This window comes from Ursus maritimus, unplaced genomic scaffold (assembly GCF_017311325.1).
Source record: "Ursus maritimus isolate PB19 unplaced genomic scaffold, ASM1731132v1 scaffold_32, whole genome shotgun sequence".
Lineage (NCBI taxonomy): Eukaryota > Metazoa > Chordata > Mammalia > Carnivora > Ursidae > Ursus > Ursus maritimus.
In genome coordinates, this window is record NW_024425786.1 from 24,079,824 (window position 1) to 24,092,895 (window position 13,072).

Here is a 13,072-nt window from a genome sequence, read left to right on the forward strand (position 1 = left end):
ATGCCGCTAAACGTCCTACAATGCACAAGACCGCCCCCTACAGTAAGGAATTATCCAGCTCCAAATGCTAATAGCTTCAACAGCTTGAGAAACCCAGTTCTCCTACAGGCGGACAATCAGTTTCCTCTTGTGTAAAGGCACTCTTCAGTCCTCCTGGGTGACAGCATCAGGCAAGTAGGCTTTGGAGTAAGAAAGACCACACCATCCTTACAGTGTCTCTGTTGCACAGTAGGCATTCAAAAAATCTGTACTACTGAAAGTTGAATTTAATTACTAATTGTGTGACTCTGAGCAGGTCCCAAAGATCTGAAGTTCATTATCCTTATCCATAAAATGGGAATAAAAAGCCTCTTCCAGAGCTGCTGTGAGCAATCATTGAGATAAACGTCGGTAAAGCTGTTGCACAGTACTTGGCCCACAGAAGTTTTCTTTCCTTTGTCAGTTTATTTCTCCCTCTTCCAAAGCCACGTTCTAATCCACGGTCAGCCCTGTCATTAGCTGAGCGACCTTGTGCAAGTCACCTCCCCCCCACCCCCGACCCCCGGAGGCCTCGGTTGAGTCTCTACAAAATTACGAAGTTGGCTTCTGATCTCCATGCACGCTTCCAACACCGAAATGGGACCGTGAAGTGTACGGATCTGCTTTCTTCCCCCGGGACTAATGGTACGGTCCCCGGGCAGCTCCCCCACCCCCCTGTCGCAGACCTTGGTACAGGCCCAGGGGGCCCCCGGCAGCCTCTCAGGGCTGCCCTTGCCCCCCGCCGAGTTCCGGGCCGTCCCTGCGCAAGCTGATTGGCTGGAGCCGTGCCCGGGCTGAGCGGCTATAGGTGAGCTCGGGAGGGGACGGGCGGAGCGGGCTGGAGGCCCGCCCCCTCCCCCCTGGGTCGGACGCTGAGCGGAGCCGCAGGCGGGAGGCCGGACGGACCGACTGACGGGAGGGACGGGAGGCGAGCAAGATGGCGCAGACTCAGGGCACCAGGAGGAAAGTCTGTTACTACTACGACGGTGAGCACCGTGCGCGGGGTGGGGGCGGGGCCGGGCCGGATCCGGGAGAGCGAGGCTGAGGAGATGCGAGCGGGGAGGCTGGGAGAGGCTGAGGCGTTGGGGAAAGGCTGAGCGAGGAGGCTGCGAGGAAGACGAGGCTGAGAGAGGAGGCTCAGAGGAAGGGAGAGCGGGGCAGAGGGAAGAGGCTGAGAGGAAGGAGGTCGAGACTGAGGGAGGAGGCTCAGAGGAAAGAGGTCAGGGGGAGGGAGGAGGCAGGGGGAGGAGGCTGAGAGCAGGAGGTAGAGGCTGAGGGAGGAGGCTCAGAGAAAAGGAAAGGAAGTGGAGGCTGAGAGAAGAGGCTGAGGCCGATTCGGGGTCTTCTGGGGAGACCTGGGGTAACTTGCTGGGGAGGGGATTTTCAGGAAGCTTGATGGGGAGAGTTTGAGTCGGACTCCTGGAGGGGAGGCTGAGTCTGAGGGGGGAGGCAGGATCTGGCGGAGAAGGGTGCAAGGATGTGTTTTCCTGCCGAGAATACAAAGGTCTTCCTCTGCCCCTTTGCTTCCTCATCTTTTTTGGTGAGAGTCCTGCAGGAGTCACCACCTCCAGTCACCAGCCTCCCCTCCCCCAGTCTTTGAGCTGGGCCTGCAGTTGCTGCTGGGAAATGGGGCCCCTGGGCTTGGAAGGAGAAAGATGCAACCTGTTAAAACAGACTTTTTCACTTAACAGAAGCCTGTGGAGCAACTTACTCTGTACTAGGGACGTTTTGGGTGCTGGGGCCATGGGGCTGATCAGGTCACTTATCTTCCTCTCAGTGTGGAGGGGGAGATGGGCAGTGACAGAGAATCGCTCTCCAGTTTCCTGCTGGGATAAAGGAAAGCTCAGAGTGTTTTGGGAGCACAGAGGAGAGGCATCTCGTCGAGGTGCCATCTCAATTAGGACCTGAAGAACAGGAGTTATTAGCCAGGCCCAGGGAAGGCAAAGATGACACTAAGTTCAGAGGTAAGAGAGAGGACAGCATTTTTGAAAGACAGCAGGCATGTGTACAGTATGGTTGGAGCATAGGTTTGAGGGCAGAGCGTAGAAGGTCAGGGAATAGGGTGGAAGGAAAGATTGCAAGTGATGAGGCTGGAAAAGTAAATGGGGACCAGATCGTGAAGGGCTGGACACACTGTCTTAAGGAAGTTGAGCTTTATTCTGAGTGCACTTGTGAATCATTGAAGTTTTATGCAGGCTAATGACATCATCAGATTTATACCTTAGAACTGTCACTCTAAGGCAGAAATTAAGTACACAAATGTGGGGTAAGGAAGAAGGCAAGGATCCCGAATTCCTGGGTTGGGCAGTTTGATGTGTTAGGAGAAGGCTACATCAGTTGATAACTTTGAGTTTTGTATTTTTAAGAAATACTTGTTGAGGGATATCCCTACTGGGGGATATCCAAGTAGAGGCATCCAGTAGGCTGTTGGCCATTCAGGTCTGCAGTTTAAAAGACAGAAATGAGAAGATAGAGATTTTTGGTAGTTGTCAGCATACAGATGGTAATTTTAGTTAACGGAAGAGGATGTGATCACCCAAGAAGTTGTATAGGGGCAAGAGAAGAGGATCCCGGGTGGAATTCTAAGGAAGTGGACTGAGAACAGTCTAGTGCCCTTCAGGCTCTGTACTCCCTTGTCATAGCGCTTGTCACTGTATATTGGAATTGCCTGTTCACTTGTTCATTCTTCTTAGACAGTAATCTCCTTAGGGAATGGGATTGTGTCTTATCTAGCTCTGTATGCTCAGCCCCCAAACAGTGCCTCGGTCATAGTGGGCTCTCAATAAATACTTGCCGATTAAATTGTACAGAGGGAATGTAAGTGAACCAGAAGGTTTTTTCTTTAAGTAGGCTCCACGCTCAGCATGGAGCCTACCACGGGGCTCGAACTCACGACCGACCGTGAGATCAAGACCTGAGCTGAGATCAAGAGTCAGACACTTAACTGACTGAGCCACCCGGGCACCCCACGAACCAGAAAGTCTTGGGTTACAGTAGCCAAAAGAAGGAGGGAATGGCCAAGTGTTGGCAAGAACTGTTTCTTGTGCACAGTTTGGAAGTGAAGCTATATTGCAATAGATTGAAGAATGAGTGGATGGGTGAAGAGAAGACGTCAGCTTGAATGAACCCTTTTCAAAGGAAGCTTGGTTGGGGCAGAGAGAAAGGGTTGTTTATGAAAGGAGACATAGCGGTTGAGGGTTGAGCATAGTCAAAATCCAATGGAAAATAGCCAGAGGGAGTGGCTGAAGATACAGGAGAGAGGGGCTGGTGATGATGGAGGTTCCTGAGGAGGCCAGGTGAGATGGAAACCAGAGCACAGGGAGAGACACTAGCCTTCAAGGGGAAGTTTCTTCATGATGAGAGGCAAGGAAAAGTTCAAATGTAGGTAAGCTGGATGGGGAGAACGTTGAGGGAGTTTTCAAAATGAAGTAAGTGAATATTCCTTTTCCCGTGAGTGCAGGAGGGCAGTTGGAAGAGTCGGCATCTCGAAGAGAGATAGTTGTTAAGTAGCTGTTGTGAAAGAGGGAGGTAGGGAAATAAATTTGGAAGGACTGCTGGGCAGTGGTGAGGGCCCATTCGAGGCTGGAGCCTGTGACTTTGTAGCCATATCAGTTTGCACAGTGTTTTGGTCTCTATACCGCAGTTTAAAACGAGAAAAAGTGGAAAGACCTTCGTTTTTAGACAAAGGAGACGTCTTACTTTTTGAGAAACCGCTTGTGCGTTTTGCAGTGAGGTCGCTAGCTTGGGACCCAGACTTAGTTCTGCCCCTCAGAAGCTTTGCAGTATGGGGCAAGTCACTTTACCTCTGTAGGCCTCAGGTCACTCTCCTATAAAACTGAAAAGCTATGAGAAGCGCGGGGAAAAGCTCGCTAAACTATAAAGGTAGTATCTAAATAAAAAGGATTATTTCTTTTAAAAAGTCTCTCAGCAACCAGATTAAAAGCTGTTAAGAAAAGGATGGTGCCTCTGGGTCCCACCCTCAGGTACTCGCCTAGCCTTCTAGATAGGTTATCTTAGTTCCCCAAGTCTAAGCCTTGGCTGAATTCAGGTTTGATAGGCAGGGGAGTTGCTCGGGATTAAGGCCCAGGCCAGAGACCAGGAATCCAATTACATAACAGTAGTGGTCATGTTACTGTGTGCCTTCAAATTGGGTTTGCATCTGCATGTCTCAGCCAATGCCTTGAGAACATAGTCTGCCAATCCCCGTGGCTGATAAGGTGGACTGAGGGTCTCTGGAAACAAAATTTCCTCCTGCCTTCTCTGCTACTGCATCTCAAAAGTCTGTGTCTGTATGAGACAAGGGTCCCAACTGAATGCCACCAGTACTGCACTCTGGCTTGTGGCTCTGGCTGAGAGCACAGTTTTGCCCTCAGAGGCCTCACTAAGATTCAGAGAAGAGGGTAAAAGGACGTTAAGTAAACACTAAGGAAGTTTGAATAAAGCATAGGCTTTTAGGGGCGCCTGGGTGGCACAGCGGTTAAGCGTCTGCCTTCGGCTCAGGGCGTTATCCTGGCGTTGTGGGATCGAGCCCCACATCCGGCTCCTCTGCTATGAGCCTGCTTCTTCCTCTCCCACTCCCCCTGCTTGTGTTCCCTCTCTCGCTGGCTGTCTCTATCTCTGTCAAATAAATAAATAAAATCTTTAAAAAAAAAAAAGCATAGACTTTTAGTTGATACTGTGTCAATATTGGTTCATTAATTGTAACAAATACTTATTTTATCACGTAGAATGCTGATAATAGGGGAAACTGCCTGTGGGGTATCTGAGAACTCTCCGTACTATCTTTGCAATTTTTCTGTAAATCTAAAATTGTTCTAAAAAGTAAAGGCTATCAAAAAGACAGAGAAGAGGGTGAGATCCTAAACACCCAGCTGTTTAGAAGTGTCCCATTGTCCCTGGCCACGTCTATGACAAAGAGCACGGAGCGTGGTTCGGAGGCTATTGGTAGCACTCCCCACAGTGCATTGCTCCCTACAATGAAGACCGTTACTAACACCACCAAATCACGATGCATGAGAGGTTGGGACCTTCTTTTCACTGGTGCCCAAAGATCTGCTTCAACCTGATGGACTTCTAAAGAGAGATCCTTGGGTGTGCAGTTCTCTTGATTTTTGTTCTGTTTTGTTTTTGTTTGGTTGGTTTGGGTTGGTTTTTTTTTTTTTCATTTTGGTTTGTTCTTTTCTTTTCCTCTCTTTCTTTCTTTCTTTCTTTTTTTTTTTTTGTAAGCTCTGTGCCCAAAGTGGGTCTCGAACTCATGGCCCTGAGATCAAGAGTCGCATGCCCTAGTGACTGAGCCAGCCAGACACCCCGACTTGATTTTTGGAATATTTGTGCCAGGAACTTTGTTCCAAGGAGAATCACAGAGCCCTCTAGATCAAGTGCAAACTGAAGTAGGTACCTGGGAAACCCAGTGCAGCTTTTAGGATACTGGATTTGGAGTCAGAAGAGTTGACTCCTTCATCACTTGTTAGTTTGTGATCTTGTATAGTCACTTCTCCGAGTCTCACTCAGTTCAGTTCCTTGAATCTTCATGTTGTACAGGGCGCATTTGTCCCTGCCTTCAAGGAGCATCCAGTCGTATGGATATAAATAGATACATAAGTAACTCAGACACAAAACAAAATTTATTTATTTATTTATTATTTGTTTATTTATAAAGATTTTATTTATTCATTTGAGAAAGAGCACGAGTTGGGGGGAGGGAGAGGGAGAAGCAGACTTCCTGCTGAGCAGGGAGCCTGATGCGTTGCGGGGCTCATGTGGGGCTCGATCCCAGGACCTGGGATCATGACCTGAGCCAAAGGCAGACGCTTAACCCTCTGAGCCACCCAGGTGCCCCTCAAAGCAAAATTTATTAAGTGATACATACAAATTGCATGGAGAGGAAACGACCATTTAATTTGATCAGGAATATGTTTGGCGCTTAAGCTGGGCTTTGTAGTGTGAGCATCATCAGAAAAGGAAGGACATTCCGGGTCAAAGGAACAGTCTTAACAAAGGCTACTTGGGTGTGAAGGTGAATGATGCCATGTTCAGGATGCTGATAATCATCTAGTGTGTTTAGAACAGAGGTTGGCAAATTTTCTATAAAGGTCCAGATCGTAAATATTTTTGGCCTTGTGTGCCATGTGGGTGCGGCTCTGTGGCGACTGTTTACTCAACTCTGCTATTATAATGTGAAAGCAGCCATAGACAATATTTAAATTAATGGGCATGGCTGTGTTCCAATACAATTTTATTTACAAAAAACAGGCAGCCAGTAGTATTTGGCCCAAGGGCCATAGTTTGCCTACTCCAGTTTAGAGCAGAGAACTGGGAGAGGAAGAGAGCAGGAGAAGGAGAGTGTTGTGGGTTGAATGCCAGGCCAGTGAAGTTGTTCTCTATCCTGTAAAAGATGGGGAGCCGTTAAGGATTTTTGATCAGGGGAGTGATGCTATCAAAGCCGTGTGTTAGAAAAATAACTGGGTAGTGTGACAGATAGTTTGAGTTGAAAGCAGAGGAACCAGTTAGAAGTCTATTGCTATACGGGGCGCCTGGGTGGCTCAGCCGTTAAGCCTCTGTCTTTGGCTCAGGGCGTGATCCCAGAGTCCTGGGATCAAGCCCCGCATCGGGCTCCCTGCTCTGCTGGGAGCCTGCTTCTTCCTCTCCCACTCCCCCTGCTTCTGTTCCCTCTCTCGAAGGCTGTCTCTCTCTCTGTCAAATACCAGGTTATTGAGGATCCAGTAAGAAAATGAATTCAAATGTGCTTTTTTTTTTTTAAAGATTTTATTTATTTATTTGACAGAGATAGAGACAGCCAGCGAGAGAGGGAACACAAGCAGGGAGAGTGGGAGAGGAAGAAGCAGGCTCATAGCAGAAGAGCCTGATGTGGGGCTCGATCCCATAACGCTGGATCACTCCCTGAGCCGAAGGCAGACGCTTAACCGCTGTGCCACCCAGGCGCCCCAAATGTGCTTTTTAACTCCATAAAGTGTCATAATGTGAAAGAGGTGAACTGTGACTTATAATAATTCTGAATAGTAATCGTTATTTTTCTGTTGTAGGAGTGAATCCTTTCCTCACTACCTGCTATTCTCCCGTAGCTTTGGAATGAACCCTTTACACTGTCTAGTGCCTGTGGGCTAGACTTACATCCTTAAGTGCTGACCTCCCCAGGGCTCCCTGCTTTTTTTGTTTGTTTGTTTCTGTTTTGTTTTGTGTTTTTTATTTTGGAGTTACTGTACCTCCTCGATGTGGGTGAGATTCTTGGAGACTAGAATGAAAGAGAAAGAATTTGACTAGGAGATGGTTATAAAAATTCCTGGATTCTCCTGGGAGTGTGTGTCTAACTGTGTCACTGAAACTGTCACTCTTTCTTCTTCAGGGGATGTTGGAAATTACTACTATGGACAAGGCCACCCAATGAAGCCTCACCGAATCCGCATGACTCACAATTTGCTACTTAACTATGGTCTCTACCGAAAAATGGAAATCTATGTGAGTTACTGGGAGCCCCACCACTCCCTAACCCCATAAGCTCTGGTCATATGTTATTCATCTCATTTTCTCAACTACTCATTCATCAAATGTGTCGAGTGGCTGTTATGTGGCAGACACTGTAAATGATAGAGATTTCTGTTTTTAAAGGGTTCACTCTTGTGCTGGAGACTGACAGGCACACAAATAAATTGTACTACAGTCTGTAAGTACAACAATTAAAGAATGTACAAGATGCAGAGATAATGAGAAGTGAAGGAGGAAGGGGAGCCTTGGAAAGTTTCCTGGAGTGCTATCTGAGCAGAATTTTATTTTATTTTATTTTATTTTATTTTATTTTATTTTATTTTATTTTATTTTGGCTTTTGAAAATTAACATATAATATATTATTTGTTTCAGGGGTACAGGTCTGTGATTCATCAGTCTACACATCTTCTTTATCCATTCATCTGTCGATGGACATCTGGGCTCTTTCCATAGTTTGGCTATTGTGAACATTGCTGCTATAAACATTGGGGTGCAGGTGCCCCTTTGGATCACTACATTTGTGTCTTTGGGGTAAATACCCGGTAGTGCACTTGCTGGGTCATAGGCTAGCTCTATTTTCAACTTTTTGGGGAACCTCCATACTGTTTTCTAGAGTGGCTGCACCAGCTTGCAGTCCCACCAACAGTGTGGGAGGATTCCCCTTTCTCCGCACCCTCGCCAACGTCTGTCGTTTCCTGACTCGTTAATTTTAGCCATTCTGAATGATGTGAAGTGGTATCTCATTGTGGTTTTGATTTGTATTTCCTTGATGCCAGGTGATGTTGAGTGCTTTTTCATGTGTCTGTTGGCCATTTGTATGTCTTCTTTGCAGAAATGTCTGTTCATGTCTTCTGCCCATTTCTTGACTGGATTATTTGTTCCTTGGTTGTTGGGTTTGATAAGTTCTTTATAGATTTTGGATACTAGCCCTTTATCTGATATATCATTTGCAAATATCTTCTCCCATTGTCGGCTGTCTTTTGGTTTTGTCGACTGTTTCCTTTGCTGTGCAGAAGCTTTTTATCTTAATAAAGTCCCAATAGTTCATTTTTGCCTTTCTTTCCCTTGCCTTTGGAGACGTGTCTAGCAAGAAGTTGCTGCGGCCGAGGTCGAAGGGGTTGCTGCCTGTGTTCTCCTATAGGATTTTGATGGATTCATGTCTCACATTTAGGTCTTTCATCTATTTTGAGTCTATTTTTGTATATGGTGTAAGAAAATGGTCCAGTTTCATTCTTCTGCACGTGGTTGTCCAGTTTTCCCAACACCGTTTGTTGAAGAGACCGTCTTTTTTCCATTGGATATCTTTCCTGCTTTGTCGAAGATTAGTTGACTCTAGAGTTAAGGGTCCATTTCTGGGTTTTCTCTTCTGTTCCATTAATCTATGTGTTTGTTTTTGTGCCAGTACCATACTGTTTTGATGATTACAGCTTTGTAATAGAGCTTGAAGTCCAGAATTTGATGCCTCCTGCTTTGGTTTTCTTTTTCAACATTCCTTTGGCTATTTGGGTTTTTTTCTGGTTCCATACATATTGTAGGATTATTTGTTCCAACTCTGTGAAAAAAGTTGATGGTATTTTGATAAGGATTGCATTGCTCTAGGTAGCACAGACATTTTAACAATATTTGTTCTTCTCTTCCGTGAGCCTGGAATGTTTTTCCATTTCTTTGTTTCTTCTTCAATTTCTTTCATGAGTATTCTGTAGTTTTATGAGTACAGATCCTTTGCCTCTTTGGTTAGATTTATTCCTAGGCATCTTATGGTTTTTGGTGCAATTGTAAATGGGACCGACTCCTTAATTTCTCTTTCTCCTGTCTTGTTGGTGTATAGAAATGCAACTGCTTTCCGTGCATTGATTTTATATCCTGCCACTTTACTGAATTCCTGTATGAGTTCTAGCAGTTTTGGGGTGGAGACTTGTGGGTTCACACAAAGTATCATATCATCTGCAAAAAGTGAGAGTTCGACTTCTTCTTTGCCAATTCAGATGCCTTTTATTTCTTTTCGTTGTGTGATTGCTGAGGCTGGGACTTCTAGTACTGTACTGAGCAGCAGTGGTGATAGTGGACATCCGTGCCGTGTTCCTGACCTCAGGGGAAAAGCTCTCAGGTTTTCCCCATTGAGAATGATATTCACTGTGGGTTTTTCATAGATGACTTTTATGATATTGAGATATGTACCCTCTATCCCTACACTGTGAAGAGTTTTAATCAAGAAAGGATGCTGTACTTTGTCAAATGTTTTTTCTGCATCTATTGAGAGGATCATATGCTTCTTTTTTTTATTTTTTTTTTTATTTAAGATTTTATTTATTTATTTGACAGAGATAGAGACAGCGAGAGAGGGAACACAAGCAGGGGCAGTGGGAGAGGAAGAAGCAGGCTCATAGCGGAGGAGCCTGATGTGGGGCTCGATCCCATAACGCCGGGATCACGCCCTGACCCTGAGCCGAAGGCAGACGCTTAACGGGACTGCGCCACCCAGGCGCCCTGGATCATATGCTTTTTGTATCACATTGATGTGCGGATGTTGAACCAACCTTGCAGCCCAGGAATAAATCCCACTTGGTCGTGGTGAATAATCCTTTTAGTGTACTGTTGGATCCTATTGGCTAGTATTTTGGTGGGAGTTTTTACATCCATGTTCATCAGGGATATTGGTCTGTAATTCTCCTTTTTGGTGGGGTCTTTGTCTGATTTTGGGATCAAGGTAATGCTGGCCTCATAAAATGAGTTTGGACGTTTTCCTTCCATTTCTATTTTTTGAAACAGTTTCAAAGAATAGGTATTAATTCTTCTTTAAATGTTTGGATAGAATTTAGCCTGGAGTTCAGGAGGGGACTGACATTCTAGACCAAGGGAAGAGTGTAGACAAAAAGGCAAAGAGGTGAGAACAATATGGTGTATTTGGGGAAACTGCAAGTAGTTTGGTGTTCGGGTAGTGGAATAGTGTAAAGGTCACATGTGAGAGTGAGGGGACCTAGAGCTGGAGAGGTTAGCAAGGATTGGATATTCTGTACTATGTAATAAGCAATTCTGATGGGCCAGGATGAGAAAAATCCAATGCCTAAAAAAAAGAGTGATCAGGATTGTGTTGAACTAGACAAGTCTCTGATTACTAGAGAGCATAGACTTTCTAACTGCTTAACTCAGTTCCAACTGATTTTTGCCCACCTACCAGTTTTTATTTTATTTATTTATTTGAGATTTCATTTATTTGAGAGAGAGAGAGCATGAGCAGGGAGAGAGAGAGAAGCAGACTCCCCACTAAGCAGGGAACCTGATGCAGGGCTCTATCCTAGGACCCTGGGATTGTGACCTGAGCCAAAGGCAGACACTCAACTGAGCCAGCCACGTGCCCCCACCTACCAGTTTTTAAAGAGAATCTAGAAATCTACATTATTATGTAATGTGGGGTCTGACCTCAACACCCTGAGATCATGTCCTTAGCTGAAACCAAGAGTTGGACGCTTAACCGACTGTGCCACCCAGGTGCCACAAAGATTTTTTTTTTTTTTTTTTAAGTAATCTCTACACTACTGTGGGGCTGGAACTTACAAACCCAAGATCAAGAGTTGCATGCTGTACTGACTGAGCCAGCCAGGCACCCCCAAGTCATGGATTTTAAATCAAAGAGATACAAAAACAGGCATGCATCTTATTTATTTATTTATTTATTTGTTTGTTTGTTTATTTATTCGTTCATTCATTCATTCATTTACATATTTGTTTTTAAAAGATTTTATTTATTTATTAGGAAGAGAGAGACGTAGTGGGTGGAAGGGAGAGGGAGAAGTAATCTGTACACTAGTGCGGGGCTAAAACTCACAACCCCAAGATCGAGTCGCATGCTGCACCAACTGAGCCAGTCAGGGCCCCCAGGCATGCGTTTTAGAAGCAGGAAGCTAGTTAGGAGGCTGTTGCAAAGGTCCAAATGAGAAAATAAAGAAGGGCTGGGGTCGCATGTTGCCTTATGGTTAGAGCCTAAGATTCTGTGGTTAAAGCCTGTGCCGGCAGCTTAAGTAACCTAGCAACAGCAGTATCCTTCCTCACCATTCCAGAGACTGAAAGGAGATGAGTCTTCTGTCTCAGATGGCCCTGTTATGTCCCTAGGGCCACTGGAGGCAGCTGGGGAAGCAAGGAGGGGAGGTAGAGGAGCAGACAGACATTGGGACCAGAGAGCTTTTTCAGGCGTGAAAGGCGTCTGGGAATGAAAAACGTAAAAGATAGCAAGACAGAGGTGTTGAGGGACTCTAGGGAGCAGACTAAGCATTTAGATATAGAGAGGATACCTGAATGCGGAATAGCGAGCACCAAGACCTTCCAGAGCTGCCTTGTACACATCTCTACCATGCTAATCTGGCCCCAGCCTGCCTCCTTCCCTGCCACTCCCCTCTCAGAATCCTCTAAGTCAGCCAGATCAGATTTTGCCTCTTTCCACACTATCCTGACTGAGAGGATTATTTACTCTGCCCAGTCGTATTTTACTCATCTTCAAAGTCACCTTAAGCCCTCTTTCTTTCTTTCATTCAGTAGATTTTTGTTGAATACTTGTCATACCCCAGGGACTATGTTAACCTCCATGAGTGATATTGAGATATTAAAAAATGGATCCTATCTTCAGGTGAGAGGAAAAATAAACTAACATTTATTGAAGATTGCTTAGGTGGGAGGCCAGGGCTACCTGTTATTTCATGTAATCCTTATAGCAACCCTAATTTATGGATGAGAAAACAAGGTCAGAGAGGATAATTAACGTGTTCAAAGTCACATAGCTATTAACAGATGAGCTAAGACTCCAATCCAGATCTCTCTGGTTCCAGAGTCTTTATGTGTCCATTTGTGCTATTCCCTCTTCCTAAGCAATATATGTATATTTTTAAGTAGGCTCCATGCCCAGTGTGGAGCCCAACGTGGGGCTTGAATTCACAACCCTTAGGTCCAGACCTTAGCTCAGATCAGGAGTCAGACACTTAACCAACTGAGCCACCCAGGTGCCCCCCCAAGCAATATTTTAATAAGAAGCCTAGAAGTAGACTGTCTCAGGAATTTTTGGTAATGTCATGAGGGACCCAGGCTTATTCTGTCCTCCTGCTCAGCCATCCTTAGCTTATTGTTTTTTTTTTTTTAAAGATGTATTTTATTTATTTTAGAAAGAGCAGGGGGAGGCAAAGGGAGAGGGAGACCGAGAATCTCAAGCGGATGCCCTGAGTAGTGTGGAACCCAACGCAAGTCCAATCTTGTGACCCTTGAGATCATGACCTGAGCCGAAATCAAGAGCTGGACACTTAACTGACTTAGCCACCCAGGCACCCCAGCTTATTTGATTTTATCCTTTTGTTTTTTGCCTTGAAATCCCTTGATAGCTGTCTCAGCTCCAAGTATCATGTGTTCGTACAACAGAATACAAAGAAGAAGGGAACCGGAGGCAAATGGATCATTCTCCACTATCCCTACCCCACGCTCCCTTTTTTATTAAAGAGAAAAACCCTTACCAGAAGTTTCCCAGCAGATTCCCCCTTAAATCTCATTGGGTCATTTGCCATCCTTAGG

General features: G+C 45.4%; 1 protein-coding gene across 1 annotated transcript in view; it reads left to right on the plus strand.

The window, feature by feature from the left end:
* Positions 1–849: 849 nt before the first annotated feature.
* Positions 850–13,072, plus strand: part of HDAC1 (histone deacetylase 1) — a 33,250-nt gene continuing 21,027 nt past the window's right edge. The window contains exons 1-2 of the mRNA XM_008694469.2: positions 850–1,004; positions 7,382–7,494. Of these exons, the coding sequence (XP_008692691.1) occupies positions 956–1,004; positions 7,382–7,494 (162 nt within the window). The 5' untranslated portion in view covers positions 850–955. The remainder of the gene's footprint in view (positions 1,005–7,381; positions 7,495–13,072) is intronic.